We start from the raw sequence: 13,729 nt of genomic DNA, 5'->3' as shown, positions 1-13,729 counted from the left end.
ACCATCTTTCATCCTATAAGAAAGCGTTACAGGAAGTAGCTTTTTGGTAACTTACTTTTCCTTTCTTTTGCAGTGTTTCACTCGAGGATTTGAGTACAAGAAACATCAAAGTGATCATACTTACGAGATCATGGTAATGGTGAAGTCGCAGGGAATTTCCATTCATTTGTCAAGTATTGTATTGGGAATATCTTTTTCTTCATCTCCAAGTAGCTCCTTCCCTTTTCTTTCTTCCTCTTCTGAATTAGGTAATCATTTCCTAGTAAGTGTTTTAGGGTTTTATGGACCTACTAAGTCATTAAGTCCAAAAATCATTTTATATACTCAGATTTTTTTTTTCCAAAGATTTTATTTATTTATTTGACAGAGATCACAAGTAGGCAGAGAGGCAGGCAGAGAGAGAGGAGGAAGCAGGCTCCCTGCGGAGCAGAGAGCCCCACGTGGGGCTTGATCCCAGGACCCTGGGATCATGACCCGAGCCAAAAGCAGAGGCTTTAACCCACTGAGCCACCCAGGCGCCCCAATATATACTCAGATTTTTATTTCAAACTTGGAAGGAATTTGAAAGTACTTATTGAGGGGTGCCTGGCTGGTTCAGTCAGAGTATGTGACTCTTTGACTTCGGGGTTGTGAGTTCAATCCCCATGTTGGGGGTAGAGTTTCCTTTAAAAAAATTTAAAGGTTAAAAAAAAAGTACTTGATGAAATTTACTGATATAATGATAAGAGGTACACTGCATTTTAGGTTCACTGATAAACACAGTAAATGTGTTGTTGCACTGTTTTGGCTAATGATATTATTATGTGGTTCATGTGGGCAGTGGTGAAGTTTACATCTGGCACTCCCTCCTCCTGCCTTGGGGAAATTAGTTACCCTCTGAGGGTGAAGTTATAAAATGACATTGAATGAATGATATGACAGACTGGCTTATAGGCCAGAATAAGACTTGACTGGGGGGCACCTGGGTGGCTCAGTGGATTAAGCCTCTGCCTTCGGCTCAGGTCATGATCTCAGGGTTCTGGGATCGAGCCCCGCATCAGGCTCTCTGCTCAGCAGGGAGCCTGCTTCCTCCTCTCTCTCTGCCTGCCTGTCTGCCTACTTATCTCTATCTGTCAAATAAATGAATAAAATCTTTAAAAAAAAAAAAAAGACTTGACTGGAACCTGATTGATTGTACTGCCGCCTCTAAAGAAGGAATGAGAGGCAGGTGTTGGTAGTATCCCTTCCAAGCTCTAGTCAGAGGAATGGGCACTTTATTTATTTATTTAAAGATTTTATTTATTTATTTGAGAGAGTGAGAGAGACCAGGAACAGAGGGCAGGGGAGAGGCAGGTAGGGAAAGGGAGAAGCAGGATCCCCATGGAGCAGGGAGCCCACTGTGGTACTCCCAGGACCCTGAGACCATGACCTGAGCCAAAGGCAGACGATTAACTGACTGAGCCACTCAGACATTCCGAATGGGCACTTTAATAAGCCAAAGTGAATGTCTGGTCTGCTTGGCAGGTGTATATATCTTCTTAAAGATAGTTTTGTCGGTTACAGAAAATAACAAGGCACCAAGTAATTTTCTTACATTTGGCCTCCCATTCAGTTTGTTTTTTTGTTTTTTGTTTTTTTCAGGAAAAAATATTGGCTGGGCATTTTAACAATAATAATTTCACATTGTGAGTTAATCCACTTATACTTGAGTTAGTTTTCTGTTGCTCCCATAACAAATTATCAAAAATTAAGTGGTGTAAGATTACACAGATTTCTTGTCTCACATTTCTGTAGTTCAGAAGACCATTAGGCTCACCTGCTTTGCTGCAGTTCCTATAATGTCAAAAATGAAGGTGTTGCCTGCCTGGGCTTTTATCTAGAGGTCCTGGGAGAGAGTCTGATTCCAGTCTGCTTCTGTTCTCATTCCGGTTGTTGACAGAATTCCCTTCCTTGAGGTTGTAGGACTGATGCCACTCTTCCTTTATTGGCTGATGGCCAGGGCTTGCTCTCAACCTCTAGAGACCTTTCTTCATCCTCAAAGCTAGCAGGGATCAGGAGTTCTTGAGGGTGATTGATGAAAAATGCCTGGAGTCTTTCTGTTCTCTTTTGCTTCCTTTGTGCTGAATCTCCTGCCTCCTTTCTTCTTTTTTACTTTTTCAAAGACTATTCATTGATTTGATAGGGCACAAGCAGAGGAGCAGCAGGCAGAGAGAGAGGGAGAAGCAGGCTCCCTGCTGAGGCTTGATTCCCAGGACCCTGAGACCACAACCTGAGCCAAAGGCAGACACTTAACTGACTGAGCTATCCAAGTGCCCTCCTTCTTCTTTAAAGGAAGTTTTATTGGAGTGCCTGGGTGGCTCAGTTGGTTAAGTGTCTGCTTGTGGCTCGGGTCATGATCCTGTGGGATCCTGGGATCAAGCCCTACATCAGGCTATCTGTTCATTGGGGAGCCTGCTTCTCCCTCTCCCTCTGCATACCACTCTGCCTACTTGTGCTCTCTCTCTCTGTGTCAAATAAATAAATATCTTTTAAAAAGTAAAGGAAATTTTATATAAGTAATCTCTACACCCAGCATGGGGCTCAAACTCATGACTCTGAGATCAAGAGTCACATGTTCTTCTGACTAAGCCAGACAAATTCCCCTCTCTTACCTCCCTTTTCTACTTTTAAAGCCTTGTGTAATTTCACTGGACCCACACAAATTAATCTAGGCAGCTATCCCTATTTTAAGATCAGCTGATTAGTGCCTTAATCCCATCAGCAGCCTCCCCTCATAGTAATATCTAGTTACTATTTGATTGAATAATCAGGGGACAGGAATCTTGGGGGTAGAGGGGTGCATCTTTGAAATTCTGCCTACCACAGTGCCATAATATATCTACTTTAGTCTGTTAGACGTTTAGAAAGGGTGAATTAGCATCTCTGAGTCTGATTATTTGTGGGGTTCTGTTTAAAATGAGTTTCTGGGCCTATAATGCTGAGAGTCCGATCCTGGTCCGTAATTAAAGAAAATGCTCCTTAGTTAGAGTTCTTGGCAACCAATGACTAGCCTTCCCCTCCTTCTCTCTCAACACCTTCAGTCTTGTAGTTTCTCCACTAATTATAAGATTTGGAATAAGATTTTTTATATTAGACTTTGTTTTAGAGCAATTATAGGTTTGCAGCAGAATTGAGTAGAAAGTCAAATTTCCTATATATCTCCTGCTCCAACACATGTATAGTCTCTCCCATTAACAACATCCCTCATGAGAGTGGTACGTTTGTTTTAACTAATGAACCTACATTGACACCTCATTATCATCCAGAGTTCCCATTTACATCAGAATTTACTCTTGGTGTTGTATATTCTGTAGGTTTATACAAATATGTAATGTCATGTATCCACCATTATAGTATCCTACAGAATAGTTTCATGGCTCTAAAAATCCTCTGTGCCTTGCCTGTTCATCCATCCCGCCGCCCCCCACCCTCTGGCAACCACTGATCTTTTTACAGTCTCCATAGTTTTGCTTTTCCCAGAATGTCATATAATTGGAATCATGCAGTATATAGTCTTTTCAGATTGGCTTCTTTCACTTGGTAATATTTATTAAAGTTTCCTCCATGTCTTTTCATGGTTTGATCGATCATTTCTTTTTTTTTTTTTTTTTTTTTTTTTTTTTTTTTTTTTAAAGATTTTATTTATTTATTTGACAGAGAGAGATCACAAGTAGACAGAGAGGCAGGCAGAGAGAGAGAGGGAAGCAGGCTCCCCGCTGAGCAGAGAGCCCGATGCGGGACTCGATCCCAGGACCCTGAGATCATGACCTGAGCCGAAGGCAGCGGCTTAACCCACTGAGCCACCCAGGCGCCCCGATCATTTCTTTTTAACACTAATTAATATTCCATTATTTGGACATATCATGGTTTTTATATTTATCCGTCCACCTACTAAAAGATGTCTTGGTTGGCTCCCAAGTTTTGGGAATTAAGAATAAAGCTGTTAGAAGCATCCATGTGCAGGTTTTTCTGTGGACATAAGTTTTCAGCTCCTTTGGGTAAAAACTAAGGAGTCCAATTGCTGATCACATGGTAAGGTTGTTTAGTTCTGCACGAAACTGCCAAACTTGTCTTCCAAAGTGGCTGTACCACTTTGCATTCCCACCGGCAACAAATGAGAGTTCTTGTTGCTCCACATCTTCACAGCATTGAGATCAGTGTTCTGCATTTTGGCCATTCTAAGAGGCATGTAGTGGCATCTCTTCATTTTGGTTGACATTTCTCTGTTAGGATGTGAAATATCTTTTCATATTAATATTTTTTTTTCTCTTTTGTCAATTGCAAAATGAATGAAGGGTTGGGGAAATGTCAAATTATGTATGACTTTGAGTTCACTTCACCAACATATCAGATCTTCAGAAAACTGAAGATTCTTCCCAAATTCACGCAAAAATGCCTAGAACCAGAACACAGATTTTTTTCCTTTGAATTGTTTTCACAATTTCTTAGGCTAATTCAGTATAGGCTGGGTAGATTGATGGTTAGCCACTATAGGAAAACTGTGCTCTCTCTAGCTGTTCTGGGCACCATGCCTTCCACATAATCCTGAAGGCACTAAGTTTCACTCCAAGGCCAATTAAGTCTTCTGATTACATCATCTTTTTCTCACATATTCAACACCCATATGAGCACATTTCAGAATTCTGTCCTTTGGGGAGTTTTTGGAGGTTACTAATACTCTCTTTTTTCCTGCCAATCTTATCTATTCCCAGATAAGGGAAAGAAGAATCCTTCCTTCTGTAGGAATGATGACCAAATTTTAGCTTTCTACACATGAAGCCACTAGAAACTTGATTTTTCTTTTTTTTTTTTTTTCTTTTTTTGCATATGAAGCCACAGAAAACTTTAAATGGTTTTTTGTACTTTTGTCATCTCACAGTGCTGTATTTTTGGAAGTTACTCATGCTGTGGTGGGTGGTGCATTAATCAAGAATTCTTGAGTTCTGTGCCTTTTTTGTCTTATAATTCTTAGAACCTTGAACAAGTCAAGGCACCTCTTTCTGCCACACCCTTTGTACCAGTGATTTTAAACTTTAGTGCCTAAGAATCACCTGGGAGCTTCTTAAAATTATAGATTCCTAGTCCTTACTCCTAGAGATTCTGGTTAGTAAGGCTAAGATTGGGTCCAGGAATTGAACAACACTGATTTAACTTTAAGAAAAACTCCCTTATGCCCATTTATTTTTTGGTGTAGAAAGTCTTTCTTTCTTTTTCTTTTTTTTTTTTTTTTAAAGATTTTATTTATTTGTTTGACAGAGATCACAAGTAAGCAGAGAGGCAGGCAGAGAGAGAGAGTTGGAAGCAGGCCCCGGGGTGAGGAGAGAGCCTGACACAGGGCTCCATCCCAGGACCCCCGGGATCATGACCTGAGCCGAAGGCAGAGGCTTTAACCCACTGAGCCACCCAGGTGCCCTTGTAGAAGGTCTTTCTTACTTACCTCACAGTAAAGTTAGTGAGGACTAATTAATTTCCTAAAGTACAGTTTTAGAGATAACATAGGCTTTTCAACTATGAGTTTTTATATTATTTGTATTTATGCTATTTACCAGATTATTATGAATATAAACTTAGAATATATGACATAGCCTTCTCTTTTGGATCTCATCATACCTCATGTGCTGGTCATATTCATAGTATGTAGTCAGATAAAAATGTGTTGCTTATTAGCAGTATAATTTCACAAATCATGGACATTTTTTTCTTTTGTCATCAACCAAAGGTATAACAATTGCTAAATGACTGTGTAATCTGAAGGTCTCTCCTGTCTCCTTTTTTAAATAACTTGTAGAAAATTTCAAAAAACCAAAATTTTATGTATACACTAAAATAAAATATGTTTTAGTTATCTGTTGCTACCTAATAGCTACTTCAAAACATTGTGACTTAAAATACCAACTATTTTATTGTCTCCCATAGTTCCGTGGGTCAGAATTCCGATTGGGCACAGTGAGGCTGGCTTTCACGTCCACATGCTGTGCTGAGGCTAGAAGTCCACCGAGCCTTTTTCATACTTCTGGTACCTCAGAATGGCTTGAATTGGTTGGGAGACAGCTGGAATTTTTCTTTTTTCTTTCTTTCTTTTTTTTAAAGATGTTATTTATTTGATAGAAAGCCTACAAGCTGGGGGCAGAGGGAGAGAGCATCTGATGCAGACTCCACGCTCAGAGTGCAGAGCCCAATGTGGGGCTTGATCTCACAACCCTGATATGGTGACCTGAGCTGAAACCAAGAGTTGGCCGCTTAACCAACTGAGCCATCCAGGCACCCCCAGTAGGAATATTTTAACTGTCTGGTTCTTCTCCAGGTAACCTTAGCCCTCCTCCCTCTCCCTAAGGCTGTTCCACATAGTCTCTCTGGCAAGGAGGTTAGCTTTCTGACATGGTCATTCAGATCTCCCAAAACCACAAAAATGGAAGCTGCCAGGCCTTAAGCAAGTCACAGGTCCAGCCCATATCAAATGGAACAGGACTGCACCAGGATGATTCTGGAAGTTAATGGGGAGCTACCATTGTAATCTAACTACTACGTATAATACAGTATAATAAAGTCCCATACACTTGTTACTAGCTCTTAAAATTATCAACTCATAGCCTATCTTGTTTCATCTAAACCCCCACTTCTCCAGATTATTTTGAAGCAAATCCCCCAGACATTTTATTTTTTCTATAAATGTTTTACTAGATCTCTCAAAAATTTAATTCAAGTCACTTTTTTCATTATTCCCCAGTCGTGTCATAAGAGCTTTTTAAAAATATCTCTGCTCCCTTCTCTACCCCTGAAAATAATTACTGTTCTGATTTTTATCACCATAGATCTGTTTTGCATATTCTAGAACTGCATATAAATGGATTTATACTGTATGTACTCTTATTTCTGGTTTCTTTCAGCATACTTTTGAGATTCATGTTGTGTATAGTAGTTGATTCCTTTTTGTTACTGAATAATATTCTGTGGTATGAATATGATAGTATTCATTCTGTTGATTGGATACCTGGGTTTTTCTTTGTTTTTATGCTATTATGAATAAAGCTGTTATGAACTTTCCTGTATAAGGCTTTCTGTGGACATATGTTTTTTGTCCTTGGATAAATACTTAAGAGTGGAATTGCTTGGTCATAGAATAAGTGATTACTCATATTTAACTTTTAAGGAAGTGTCAGAGTTTCCTAAGTGGTTGTAGTATTTTACACCGCTGCCAGCAATGAATGAGAGTTCTGATTGTTCCCCATGCTTGCAAACTTTTGATATTGTTGATTTCTTCATTTTAGCTATTCTTATGGGTTTCATGAGTGTGTAGTGGTATCATAATTTTTTTTTAACTTTTACAATTTAATTGGGATACAGATAAGGCCCATACATTCCAATTGGTTGCTTCTTACGTGTTTTCTGTTCTGTGGGTGTTCCTCTCTACCTATCTCCCTTCCCTCACTCTTTCTCTTGTTTCTTACAGTTTATTTGATTTTTAAAAAACATAAGTTCTCTGTCTTACAGATATTAGTACAGTGTGAATTTTGCTGTTAACATGTTCTTCGGTCTTCTATGTTTCCTGTAAGTTGGTAGTTACATATAACAGCTACTTCAGATTCATTTATGATCATTGTATAGATCTGTTCATCAGGGATTGCAAAATAGTTATTTTCTAACCTTAGCACTAGCACTCTTTATTTATTTTTTTTAAAGAGAGTACATGCACAATAGGGAGGCAGGGAGGGAAGAGGGGGGGAGAGAGGGGGAGAGAGAGAATCTTAAGCAGACTCCATGCTCGGCGCAGAGCTCGACACAGGGCTCTATCCCATGACCCTGAGGTCGTGAGTCAAATCAAGAGTCAGTTGCTTAAGTGACTGAGCCACCCAAGCCACCCAGAACTCTTTATGAATTAAAATAATTCTATATAAAGAAATATCTCATCTCTGTGGTCTCCCTGAGGTAAAGTTTGTACAGGAAATCCAGGATAAATACCTGATTATTTCCCTTTATTTACTAATTTTGAAAATATGAGTTGGTTCCCTGGTGTCCTCTAGATATTTAGAAGATTTTATGTATTTCAGTTCTTTGCAATTATTATCCTTGTTAATGCTCAAAATGTTCCATCTTTGGTTAGTGGGAGCCTCTACAAATTGGCCTCTGTATCCTTTTGACATGACCCATACAGGCTTTGAGAGCCTCTTTGCTTTCCATTATGACAAAATGTTCTAGTCTCATCTGGTACATTTTCTGACTCGAACCTAGAATCAGGTCTTTTTTTTTTTTTTTTTTTTTTTTTTTAATTTTTATTTGACAGACAGAGATCACAAGATTACAAGTAGGCAGAGAAGCAGCAGAGAGAGAGGAGGAAGCAGGTTCCCCGCTGAGCAGAGAGCCCGATGCAGGGCTCGATCCCAGGACTTTGGGATCATGACCTGAGCCAAAGGCAGAGGCTTTAACCCACTGAGCCACCCAGGTGCCCCGAATCAGATTTTTCCTCAAAGAGCCCTGTTCCCTTTAGTAGGAGATAGTGTTTAGTGACTGCATACTGGGCGTTAGAAGTGTTCATTGCTACTGGGTTGGTCGTTATTTCTAGACTTTTTCATAGAACAGTGTTAGGAAATTATTCTTTTGAGACAAAATACATTGTAAGTTCCTACTAAAACTTTGAATTCAAATATAAGACTATACAGTTTTTACATAACCATAGATGTTATATCTGTATCTTTCTAAACTCCAGGCCAGAAATCCCACTGCCCAGTGACACCAGCAAGATTGCTTATTTGCTTTATCCCATAACATATCTGCATACAATGACCTCAGAATAACTATACCAACACTCCTGAAAACAGCGTAAGATTTTTTTTTTGGCAGTTTTTAATTCAAAGGTGTATTCTACTAGAGATATATAATCAAATCACTGTTTGTTTTTCTTTTTTAAGATTTTATTTATTTGATAGAGACACAGTGAGAAAGGGAACACAAGCAGGGGGAATGGGAGAGGGAGAAGTAGGCTTCCTGCCGAGCAAGGAGCCCAATGTAGGGATCGATCCCAGGACCCTGGGATCATGACCCAAGCCAAAGGCAGATGCTCCATGACTGAGCCACCAGGCGCCCTTCAAATCACTGTTTTAAAGTCATGTGGGATATTTTCTTTCTGTGATTATGCCTTAAAATTAATTTATAGGTTTGTTACATTTTGCTTTTGACTCTTAGGATTTTAAATTTAGTAGTTAATGTACAATATTTATATTTCAAAGTCAGATCTACAAAACAAGGAATATTCAGAGAGGTTTAGATTCTATCCCTCCCTTCCCCATAGCTAACCACTTCTTTAAATATATTGTTTATTCTTCCGTTTAAGAAAACATAAATATTACACATATTTATATTGCCTTGTTTTTTAGCTAAGTGGGAACATACTATAATATTATCTCTACCTTTGTGCTAAGTTTAAAAAATATTTTGGGGTACCTAGATCGCTCAGTTAAGTGTCCAACTCTTCATTTCAGCTCAGGTCATGATCCCAGGATCCTGGGATCGAGCCCCGCATCAGGCTCTCTCCTCAGTGGGGAGCCTGCTTCTCCTTCTCCCTCTGCCCCTCACTCGCACTCAAGCTCTCTCTTCTTTTGCTGTACTCTCTCTCTTTCTCAAATAAATAAAATCTTTAAAAAAAAAAAAAAGTGAGAATGACAGTCATTTGAGTATGAATTAGCACTGCATTTCAGGTTGCTGGGTTCCATTTTTACATCTGTTCTTAGGCAAAACTTTTTCCTCCTTAGACCTCAGATTTTCCTGTTCTTGACCCCAGCTGGACTGCTCAAGAAGAAATGGCCCTTTTAGAAGCTGTGATGGACTGTGGCTTTGGAAATTGGTAAGAGCTTGGTGTTAAGATTTGTCGTGCCCTAGGGGGCTCAGAGAAGAAGGTGCTGTTGAAGGGTAAAGTGAAGAGCTTCAGAAAGAGGAATTTGGGTTGGGGGGGCGCATATGTTACTTCTCTTTTGACCCATGACTTAGAGATTTGTCCTCTTCCATTCTCCATATTATTTTCCATGGCCGAAATGCCTCACAGAGATATGGTATGTTTCATTGTCCATGACTGGGCAGTTCTAAAAGACCACTTTGGATAGATCAGCACAGGGAAGGTTGGTTATATCTTTCTGAATACTGGGGAAGTTTAGAGTTAAATAGTTATTGCTCCTTTCTGAGTTTAGGAATTTTTCTTGACTGTGGATACCCTCACCATTTAAGTGAGTCAGACTTTAGGTAGATGGCCATAGCTTACTTGAGACTTGAGTTTGGGAGACCTGTTCTTCGCATTCCCTGTTTTTAGCTTGCAGATAAATCCAAGCCTGGCAGAACTGAACAGCACTCATTGCTGTTGCCCTAGGAGGAAGTGCCACTTAATAATAATGTTACCACTTTCACTTTTACTTTTTGGGAATACTTTCACACTGATGATTTCATTTTGTGAAATAGATAGTAGGGGAGACATTATTAAATTATATTTCTTTCATGAAGAATCTGAAGCTTAGGGAGTTAAGATCATTTTTCATGATCATATAGCTTATTAGTGAAGGATTCCTAACTAGATTCTCTCTGTCCTGACTTCCTAGTATAAGTAATCTCTCCTGGTAGTCATAGAATATACTGTGCTACCTCCATTGTGTCCAGGGCCCTGAAGGAGGAAGCTTGAGTTCAGTTCACATATGCTTGTATTTATTCAGCATTTAGTAACCATCATAAAATATTGTGTACTATAGGGAATACTAAAGAAGACAGAAAAAGTGATCACTTGTGAGGAGCTTGCTAATCATCTTAGGCCTAGTTTTTCATCTTTTGATTGCCGTTCTGATGTTCTAAAATGGACGAATCCTCCCTGTTCCCCTTCCCCGTTGGTAAAGACCACAAAAAAAAGAGACTACTTGTCTGTCAACTGTGAGTAAGACACTAAACTTGGTGGTGAAGGTGGTAGAGCTAAAAATTATGACATGTATCCTGCCCTCAAGAAGCTTTTAATCCATTAGGGAAATCAAAATATATATAGGGATGATTGGAGTACATGAAGCAGAGCATAATCATGCCTTAGGAGATGGGCAAGTAATGGAGAGGAGAGAGGTCAAGAGGGAACTTGGCGAGCTTCCTCCTCCACTCCTCCATCCCCGGGCCTTAGGACTCAGAGATCTGAAGTACAGATTCTGGCTTTATGCACTTATGTGTTTTATTTTCTCAAGCAAGTTTCATAGTATCCTTGGGCCTCTTTTTTTCATCTGTGAAACTATGAAACTACGTGGATAATACTAGGATTAACTTACACCATGTTTTGAATGTTTCTGGCTTAGTGCTTGGCCTGTCATTGGCACTCTGGTAAAGATGTGTTTGTCCATGTGAAGTGTTCTGTAAACTATAAAACATGCAAATATAAAACTGTACTTATGTACATTTTGAGTGTTCTGAAGTGGTTTATTATAGCAATTCTTTCCCTGAGGCCTAGCTCACATGGAAATTTACAGATTTTTTTTAGTGATGTTCCTTGTTTTAGTGAAAGGAAAGCACTTTTTGGATATCATTTCTATATCTTGGAATAGCAGGATCTGGCACACCAGATTACACCAATGTTAGTCTTCTATTTCTCTCATCGTTCAGCTGATACCTCCATGAGACTGGTTGGAGGCATCAAATTCCAGATATTTATTTAGATGGGACCTAAAATATGGAAAGAATAAACCATGTTTTGACCTCTTTGTATAAATGGTCAGAGCTCTCTCTTTTGCTCACGATCCTAGGCAGGATGTAGCCAATCAGATGTGCACCAAGACCAAGGAAGAGTGTGAAAAGCACTATATGAAGCATTTCATCAATAACCCTCTGTTTGCATCTACCCTGCTGAACCTGAAGCAGGCGGAGGAGGCAAAAACTACTGACACAGCCATTCCATTTCATTGTAAGTGCCTCCCTGTATTGCTGAGAGATGCTTAGCTCATCTTCAGGCCCTGTTGCAGGAGCAGATAAACAGTGGTCTGGGCAACTGAAGAGCTTATGGAAGATGGGAGGAGTTGGCATGGCAGTTACTGAGAGTCAGGGCTATAATGGGGCAGGGAACGGTCAGAGTTCCATACTGGAAATCCCAGTGCCCAGAAATGGTGTGTGGTCCCACCCACTCTGAGTGGGTGTGGTCCCACCCACTCTGAGGCTTACCAGTGAGGAACATACCAGTGTTCGTTAATGCTTCTGTGGATAAGATGTCCAGATTGAACCAAACTTCCATGCTTTGGAGGGTTTACGATTGTAGATATGAGTTACTTAAGAGAGTCCAGTATTTGATTCACTATTATTAATCATCCCGGTGTTGAGCCCAAGAAGCAATTTGTTATTTTAGTTCAAAGCAATTTAGTTACTTAGTTTTGGTAGTAATAGCGAGCCTTTTTTTTTTTTTTTTTTAATGTCCTCTGACTAAGGATCTCGTGGGTCTTCTAACAAAACATAACTAAAACCATGATGAATTGTAAATGGACATCTTCCCTGAATGACTCCCAGAGCACAAATAATGAGATAACGAATGTTTTCTTCAGGCCACCCTCCCCTCCCCGCCCCTTTCCTCAGACTCTGTAGAAACAGTTTCAGAGCTGATTAACTCAAAGCCTGATGATACCTATTTGGAAAACACTTCGGATGGTAGCATTTTGTTTTCAAATCCATTAGATCATTTGTTCCTCATAGCAACACAGTGATATAGGCAGAAGAAGTGCTTTTGCTTTATACATGAGGAAACAGATTCAGAAAAGTTAAATAATTTGTGTCTCATGGGACTAGAGAATATTGGAGCTGGGACCCAATTCCAGCTAACTTCCAAATCCCGAGGGTTTTTTTTTTTTTTTTTGCTTTTCAGTTGCGTGAGACTTGTAAATTGATATTGGTCCTAAGGGGTAAGGAAACTGAAGCACACAGGGTACATGCTTATGTTCTCTCTAATATTAAAGAGAAGATACTTGGTTTTCTTATGTTAAGAAAGCACAAATTAGAAGGAATTTCTCCATTTTATTTAGAGAATTCCCTCAGTCTTAGTTTCCTTTTTAAGAAATCAGTCTGTTTCCATAATACTTTATTTTTTCTCACTTTTCTCTTTATAAAAATGTTTTGAATTTTATTTATTCTCTCACTTTTTTTTTTTCAAACAAAAATATTTCAGAGTATAAATGAGGACTATTTCTCTGTTACTTTTTCATGCCAGTATTTTATTAACTAAGAACCTAAATTCTTCCAGCTACAGATGACCCTCCGCGACCTACTTTTGACTCCTTGCTTTCTCGGGACATGGCAGGATACATGCCAGCTCGAGCAGATTTCATCGAGGTAGGAGAAACTTGTTTTTGTTTCACATGAGACTCATATCTTTTACCTGTAGGTTCCATACTGCTAAAAGGACATTTTTGAAGCACTGTGGTTTATAGGGCCTTCGGCAGCCACATTTCCTTCTATTTGAGTGCCTTTTCTCATTCATAGCATTTTCACATATAAAATATAGAAGTTTTCCATACCAAGAACCTGTTTCTTAAGTTGCAAAGATGTTGGCTCTCACTTCCTCAATAGATATGGGGTTTCTGCAGTCTGGTTCTCATTCCACCCCTCAGGTATTTCAAAGTTGTACAATATCGGGTTGGCAAACTTTTTCCATTAAGGACCAGATAGTAAATATTTTTTGTAGACCGTAAAAAGTCTCTGTTGCAACTAAACTTTACCATTACTG

The 13,729-nt window shown here is 39.3% G+C and overlaps 1 protein-coding gene across 1 annotated transcript in view; it reads left to right on the top strand.

Annotated features, from left to right (window-relative positions):
• The window catches only part of TADA2A (transcriptional adaptor 2A), a 51,307-nt gene that overhangs the window by 11,617 nt on the left and 25,961 nt on the right, over nucleotides 1–13,729 (top strand). Inside the window, exons 4-7 of the mRNA XM_032843228.1 lie at nucleotides 74–133; nucleotides 9,765–9,856; nucleotides 11,769–11,926; nucleotides 13,247–13,335. Of these exons, the coding sequence (XP_032699119.1) occupies nucleotides 74–133; nucleotides 9,765–9,856; nucleotides 11,769–11,926; nucleotides 13,247–13,335 (399 nt within the window). The remainder of the gene's footprint in view (nucleotides 1–73; nucleotides 134–9,764; nucleotides 9,857–11,768; nucleotides 11,927–13,246; nucleotides 13,336–13,729) is intronic.

This window comes from Lontra canadensis, unplaced genomic scaffold, assembly GCF_010015895.1.
Source record: "Lontra canadensis isolate GAN:19392208 unplaced genomic scaffold, GSC_riverotter_1.0 scaffold137, whole genome shotgun sequence".
Classification (NCBI taxonomy): Eukaryota; Metazoa; Chordata; class Mammalia; order Carnivora; family Mustelidae; genus Lontra; species Lontra canadensis.
This window is presented reverse-complemented; position numbering and strand designations above follow the sequence as displayed.